This window comes from Podarcis raffonei, chromosome 16 (assembly GCF_027172205.1).
Source record: "Podarcis raffonei isolate rPodRaf1 chromosome 16, rPodRaf1.pri, whole genome shotgun sequence".
NCBI classification, from domain to species: domain Eukaryota; kingdom Metazoa; phylum Chordata; class Lepidosauria; order Squamata; family Lacertidae; genus Podarcis; species Podarcis raffonei.
The window spans coordinates 39,787,280-39,794,851 of NC_070617.1; the positions used below are offsets into that span (position 1 = coordinate 39,787,280).

Here is a 7,572-nt window from a genome sequence, read left to right on the forward strand (position 1 = left end):
CTTTGACCCATGAGAGCTAGTCTTAAAGAAATGAAAAGTGAGAGTATCAAAAGCCTGTGGAAGTTTACTGTTTATTGCTAGGAATGACCTGAGGAAGGAAATTCAGGTCAAATTGATGGGGAAACCCCCAAGTTGTTGATAATGGCCTAAAGAGTCATCTCATCAAACTCCAGGTGATGTACGGTGGACGGGCCATCGACAGCTTTGATCGGCGCATCCTTACCACCTACATGGATGAGTATCTGGGGGATTTCATATTTGACACCTTCCAACCCTTCCATTTTTTCCATGATGAGGATGTTGACTATAAAATCCCTGAAGGGACTTCCAAGGATGAGTATGTTGGTAAGCAAAGCTTTGTTGCATCTTGACTTCCAAATCTGTTTTACTGCCACATCTTAAGTAGCCTTGATCTCCTATATGTTTTGCATGTTGTAGTTAATGTCATTCAGGGCATGAATAACTATACCAGCCAGCTCCTCCTCCAACCTGGGGAATTGTGGTTGTCCTGTCAGCCAGCCCTCAGGTCTGTGACTGCTGCTGTTGAATGCCAAGTCAGCCCAGAATAAAATCTCCTTCATCCATGATCTGATCATGGATGAGGAAGCTGATCTGGCATGTATCACTGAAACCTGGGTGGGTCAACAGGGTGGAGTTGGTCTCACCCAGCTGTACCCACCTGGGTATTCAGGGCAGCATCAGGGCAGACTCAAGGGTTGGGGAGGGGGAGTTGCTGTGGTCTATAGATTCTCTGTCTCCAGACTCTCTGTCCAGTTGAGGGCAAATCTAGAATGTGTGTTCCGGGCATTGGGCAATCGGGACAGATTATGGATTCTGCTGGTTTACCGCCCAGCAGCCTCCCTGCCTGAGCTATTAGGAAGATCCGCCTTCAGAGGCTGATGGATCCAGTGGGATTACAAACAGCTTTGCAGGGTTTTCCAGCTGATATGACTGGCGCCCCTGTCGAAGCCCTGGCCGACCTCCGGTTTGGGCACAGAAACATTTTTGGTGATGACCTCTGCTGAGAGAGAGAGAGAGAAACAAGGGAAACATGTCCCTGTTAATTCTTCTCGACCTCTCAGTGGCTTTCGATACCATTGACCATGGTATCCTTCTGGAGCGGCTGTCTGAACTAGGGGTGGGTGGCACCTCTTTGCGGTGGTTCCAGTTCTACTTGGATGGTCATTCCCAGAGGGAATGCTTTTCAGCCTTGTTGAACCTTCAGTGTGAGGTTCTGCAGGGCTCAATCCTATCCCTATGTTGTTTAACATCTACATGAAACCACTGGGTGGGGTTATCTGGAGGTTTGGAGTACATTGTCAGCAGTATGCATCTGCTGGTGAGGCAGTGGAAGTGCTGGACCAGTGTCTTGCCTCGGTAATGGACTGGATGAGAGCCAACAAACGGAAACTCAATCCAGATAAGACTGAGGCACTGTTAGTGGGTGGTTCCCTAGAACAGATGGGTGGGAGGTCGCCTGCTCTTGATGGGGTTACACTTCCTTTGAAGGAAGCAGGTTCACAGCTTGGGGGTACTTCTGGATCCTTTGCTATTGCTCAAGGCTCAGGTGGCCTCAGTGGCCCAGAGTGCCTTCCATCAGCTACGGCCCTATCTGGACAGGGATAGCCTAACGACAGTTGTCTATGCTCTGGTAGCCTCAAGGTTAGATTGCTGCAATGTGTTATATGTAGGGCTGCCTCTGAAGAAAGTTTAGAAACTTCAGCTAGTGCAGAATTCAGTGGCTAGGTTGCTCACTGGAGCACGACGTTTGAGCATATTACATTGAACCTGGTACGACTGCACTGGCTACCAGTTAGTTTCCGGGCTCATTTCAAAGTGCTGGCTTTGACCTATAAAGCCTTAAATAGCTCCGGACCATGATGCCTCAATCACCACCTCTTTCCGTATGAACCTACCCAGACCCTTAGATCATATTCTGAGGGGCACTTCTTGCGTGCCTCTCCTCGAGAAGTCTGGAGGGTGTCAACACAAGAATGGTCCTTCCCTGCGGTGGCTCCCTGTCTGAATGTTCCTTTTTAACCAGGCCTTCGATTGATTTGATTGACATCCTATGCCCTTTTAAAATGTGGGTTTTTGGGGGGAGGGGGTATTGGGTTGTTGTTTTTATTTTGATTATATATTTTGTGGTTTCATATTCTGATTTTGTTCTGTGAACCGCCCTGAAACCTCCAGTTATAGGGCAGTATATTAAATAAGTAAGTAAGTAAATTTGCTGGCTGAGTACAAGTGAATGACCCTTAATTTCCCACTGCTTCAGAAGCATTGTAGTCTCCTTTTTCTGTTAAGGTTCTCCATCTTTTGTCCCTGCTCCTATTTTTTCCATTATTTAGTTACCTAAACGATGAAAAAACAGTGACATCAGAATGTTATACTATATGTTAAAAGCACCACAGGAGGCCAAAATCATGTACAAATTTTAGAGGATGAATGTTCTTTAGTTTACAGAAGTGAACCTGACTTCCACATCTTTGATTATTCCACCCCCTTCAATTCTTCCCCCCTTTTGTACCTCCGTTTTACAGACGAAATAGAGTCACTTCCGCTTGCTAACACTCCAGAGGTATTTGGCCTACACCCAAATGCTGAAATTGGTTACTATACACAGGCAGCTCGGGACATGTGGTCACATCTTTTGGAGCTGCAGCCTCAAACAGGTATGACTCTTGCCCAGTTGGAACTATGTAGTGATGAAAGAAACAAAAGATTTAGAACTAGACCTCAACGCCATTGAGGACATCAGGGAAATGGAGAGGAGGGACCCAAGTCAGTGATGAGCACCTGCTTCGCATGAAGATCATCCCAGGTCCAATCCAGCTAAAAGGATCAAGTAAGAATGGATGGGAAAGGGGGAGACCACAGAGAGCTGCTCCCAGTCACAATCCTGGGCTAGGTGGAAGAAGAATCCTCCATTCATTAAACTATAGCTATCCTTGTTTTCTGACAGAATTTAACTTGGAATGCCTGCTACTAAAGAACCATTCACAAAATCATCTACCCATATTTTGCAGATGCTTGTTATGTACAGTGGTACCTCTGGTTACGTACTTAATTTGTTCTGGAGGTCCGTTCTTAACCTGGAACTGTTCTTAACCTGAAGCACCACTTTAGCTAATGGGGCCTCCTGCTGCCGCCGTGCTGCCGGAGCATGATTTCTGTTCTCATCCTGAAGCAAAGTTCTTAACCCAAGGTACTATATCTGGGTTAGCGGAGTCTGTAACCTGAAGCGTATGTAACCTGAAGCGTATGTAACCCGAGGTACCACTGTCTAGCTCAATAACATTTCCATTCATCCACAAGGACACACCCATTCTTCTGCAATTTCCAAAATGTGTTCACAGAGGAGACTCTAATCCAGTGGAAAACTGTTTCGATTAGTCAAAACACAGGAGTCAGGTTCACTACAAATGTCAGATGATTTTAGATCTGTTTAGACCTATTTTTCCGTCATGGCTCCCCAGCCCACAACCTGGAGTTCTAGGAAATGTAGATTTGTGAGATGACAGCCTGTTTACATGGACACTAAAATGATTAAAGGAAGTTGTAGGGTGATTCATCAGTTAGCTGTATTTGTGAGCATCTACAGGTGAATAAAATTGGGCACTAAGAAACTGTTTATTAATACAAGCCTGTTAGTCAATAACTGTGCCATAGTCCTCATGCAGACTGGTGGCCAGTGTAGAGAATTCTAATAACTCTCAACTTAATAAATTTTAGGTGAATCTGGTACAGGGATAAGTCGAGATGAATATATTGGCCAGGTTGCTAAGGACATAGAAAACAAAATGCCCCAGGTCTTTGACATTGATCAGATAAGAAAGGGTTTCGGATTGGAAATTTCACCGACGACAGTGGTGCTGCTACAGGAACTGGAGCGCTTTAATAAGCTCATAACTCGCATGACAAGGTCACTGGCGGAACTGCAAAGAGTAAGCAAAGCTGTTTAGATTTTTTAAAAATTGTCCCCACCCCTTGGATAGCGATATGTAACCAGGATTCTCTGGCAATTCTCTCACCAGGCCTTGGCTGGGGAGGTTGGAATGAGCAATGAATTGGATGAGGTGGCCCGTGCTCTCTTTAACGGGCAAATCCCAAGCATATGGAGAAAGCTAGCCCCAGATACCCTGAAGACACTTGGCAACTGGATGATTTATTTTAAGAACAGGTTTCTCCAGTACACATCGTGGGTAAGTGAAAGTTCAGAATGTCCTTTAATTGGGGAGGGATTATAGCTCAGTGGCAGAGCCAATGCTTTGCTTGCAGACCGCCCCAGCTTCAGTCCCTGGCATTTCCAGATGGATCAGGCAGCAGCCAATAGGAAAGATCCTTCTCTGCTCGAGACCCTGGGCAGATGCTGCCAGTCACAGGAGACCAAGTCTGATCTTTATTTCCTGTCTGTGTGGGACACTAAGGCCACAATCCAAGCCCAGGCTAGATGCCCTTTAAGCCACTGAACTCAGGAGCTGCGCTGGATTGTACCCATGGTAATTCAACTTGGGAAAGATTCAGTTAATATCCATTTCTGCTTTCAGATTGAGGAGAGCGAACCAAGCGTCATGTGGTTGTCGGGACTGCATATCCCCGAGTCGTACCTCACTGCACTTGTTCAAGCAACCTGCAGGAAGAACGGCTGGCCTCTGGACCGCTCCACCTTGTATACTCAAGTGACCAAGTACAGGACTGCCGATGAAGTCACAGAGCGTCCTGGACAGGGTAGGGCTTTCCCCAGAGCTGCCTTGGTTGGAACTTGGAAATGGACTGTTGGTATATTAATAAGTTGAGTGTGCAGGTTAAGGATTGCTTGCTGCCTTTCATGGTTCTTTGTTCAAAGGAAGAAACTGACACACCTCTTCTCCATAGAAGACTTGTAAGAAAAGTTCCTCAATGGTTAAACACCTAGTAGGGCTTTATTAGATCATCTATTTGAAGTCTCAAAACATGGAGCATTGAAGAGTCTTTCTGGTCTTCCGCAGGATGCTTTGTTTCTGGCCTGTACCTGGAAGGAGCTGACTGGGACCTTGAAAATAGCTGCCTCATCAAGAGTAAGCCCAAAGTGCTGGTGGTTGACTTACCTATTCTGAAGATAATCCCCATCGAGGCTCATCGTCTCAAGCTACAGGTACAAGCTGCCAAGAGCAGCTCTTAAAGCTTTATTTAAACTGCAAACTACTTGGGATGAGCTGGTTCAGAGAAGCTTCCCTCCTACACAGACTTCGTCTTTTGTTTCCATACTAATGCTGGCTGCCACACCATTTTAGACGGGATTCGAAGGGCAGATTTTTCAGTGCTTTCCCTCTCTCAACCTCACCCTGTTAGGAAATTCAATTAACTGGAATATGGCCACCCTTGCATTGCAGTCTGCATTTCAAAATTGCTAAGTGTACTTGGAAAATTAAAGACAAGCCTCTATTATATTTCCCCCCTCAAGTTCCCTGGTAAATAATAATTGTCAGCGCTGCCCAAGGTCCCAGCTCACACAAGACCAACGCTGCTTCTTTCTCTAGTATAAAAGTCTTTATTGAAGTTCAGTTTCACTTCCAGACGCGCAGCGCGCAACGCTACATCTATACCTTAGACCGTCGAAGCTCCATCTGAATCTCCTCCCCCCTGACACCAGTTTAAGATTCTAGCCTTACTCCACCTCTTCCTCTGTTCCTTCCTTCTCTGGGTCCGCCTGCTAGTCGGAGTCTCAGCCCTCCTAGACTCCTCTGACGCTGAGTCCCCTGTTTCTGGAGCGTCCCCCCTGGGACCCCCCTTGCCCTTACCATAGGCGCCCCCTCCTGGGAATCTTCTGATTCGCTGGAGAAGCTCATGGAATCTCTCGGGTCACTGTCATATTCCCCTACGCTCCCCTCTGATTCCTCTCCTCCGCTCTCTATTTGCTCTCTCCCCTGCGCTTCTGCTCCTGAGCCTCTGACAATAATAATAATTATTATTATTATTTATTTATGCCCTGCCCATCTGTCTAGGTTTCCCCAGCCACTCTGGGCAGCTTCCAATAAAAATAAAAACATCAAACATTAAAAACCTCCTGATACAGGGCTGCCTTCAGATGTCTTCTAGAAGTTGTATGGTTCTTAATCTCCTTGACATCTGAAGGGAGGGCATTCCACGGGGAGAGCACTACCGCCAAAAAGGCTCTTTCATTTCCCCCTACCTTGTAATTATAAAAGCAGTCACTCAGTGCCCTCTCATATACTTAGTGTATAGTGCAGAGTACAGAATCAGTTTTGCCTAGTGGTCAGCGATCTTTATAATATGCCTTTAGCAACCAGAGCAAATACAATGTGTGTATGTGTGTATAGTAACACTTTGACTTTGTTTCTCTCTAGAACACCTTCCGGACTCCAGTGTACACAACATCTATGCGGAGGAACGCGATGGGCGTTGGCTTGGTCTTTGAAGCTGATCTTTATACCACAAGACATATTTCTCACTGGGTACTTCAAGGAGTTTGCCTCACATTGAATGCTGATTAGTGGCCAGATGCAAAGGCTACACATTCTGTTGATGAGAGAAGATACAGAAAAACACTGGAATCTCTTCGCTTCCAGCTGCTGAAGATATGTACTGTAGATTTGTTTAAAACTAATTTTTGAGTAGGATTCCTCACATTTTATATCTTACAACTTGTTTGAAAATAAACCTTTCTTTAGTGTTTGTGGTTAGCCAGCAGGTGTAAATACTTTGATTTCATTGTTTATTCTTCAGCCATCCTTCCTCAGATTCAATGGTGTTTAAGACCCCCAGTCAAACCACACAAGAATTACTATTTAATTGGTTTGCATTATTGTAAGAAATGTTAAGCCCAATTTTTAATTTCACAGTGTACTTTTCTCAGCATCTTAGAATGGATGCTTGTCATCAGCATTGGACACATGAATAACTGGGAGATATAGGTAAGTAAGGGATCCAAACCAGTGGTATCTTGTCAAAAGTATATGCTTCCTTTAACATTCTCCAGGAAGAGCTTTAATGTTTACTAAAAAGAAAAATCCCAACATGAAAAGGAATATCAAAAGCAAACATATGGGTCAAATTCTTCCAGAAAAGCAACACAAATATAGCGTAGGAAAAGGGGGCTGGCAGATATTACAGGGCACTTTGATAAAGGGTTGGTGGTGAGGAACATAGACTAAGGGGCTGGTGCAGTTGCAGAGCTCTAAGATGCATGTGCAGCTTTCTCCAGAAATGAAGCCCTCTAGATGCATGGGCACAGTAGGAAATCTATTGGGTGAGAGTAGACAGTGGCACATGCAGGAGTTCCCATTGCAAATACAGTGGTACCTCGGGTTACATATGCGTCAGGTTACAGACTCCGCTAACCCAGAAATATTACCTCGGGTTAAGAACTTCGCTTCAGGATGGGAACAGAAATCATGCCACGGCGGCGCGGCAGCAGCGGGAGGCCCCATTAGCTAAAGTGGTGCTTCAGGTTATGAACAGACCTCGGGAACAAATTAAGTACGTAAGCAGAGGTACCACTGTATTTCTTTTCAGATTTTTCTAGGGGTCTGTGCAAAAAACAATCTGAAACAGAGTTTAAAAAATAGA

At 45.3% G+C, this 7,572-nt stretch overlaps 1 protein-coding gene across 1 annotated transcript in view; it reads left to right on the plus strand.

The window, feature by feature from the left end:
* DNAH10 (dynein axonemal heavy chain 10) overlaps window positions 1-6,686 on the plus strand; it is a 126,866-nt gene extending 120,180 nt beyond the window's left edge. The window contains exons 73-79 of the mRNA XM_053369026.1: window positions 174-345; window positions 2,544-2,675; window positions 3,736-3,947; window positions 4,038-4,205; window positions 4,551-4,731; window positions 4,992-5,137; window positions 6,351-6,686. Of these exons, the coding sequence (XP_053225001.1) occupies window positions 174-345; window positions 2,544-2,675; window positions 3,736-3,947; window positions 4,038-4,205; window positions 4,551-4,731; window positions 4,992-5,137; window positions 6,351-6,497 (1,158 nt within the window). The 3' untranslated portion in view covers window positions 6,498-6,686. The remainder of the gene's footprint in view (window positions 1-173; window positions 346-2,543; window positions 2,676-3,735; window positions 3,948-4,037; window positions 4,206-4,550; window positions 4,732-4,991; window positions 5,138-6,350) is intronic.
* The last annotated feature ends 886 nt before the right edge of the window (window positions 6,687-7,572 follow it).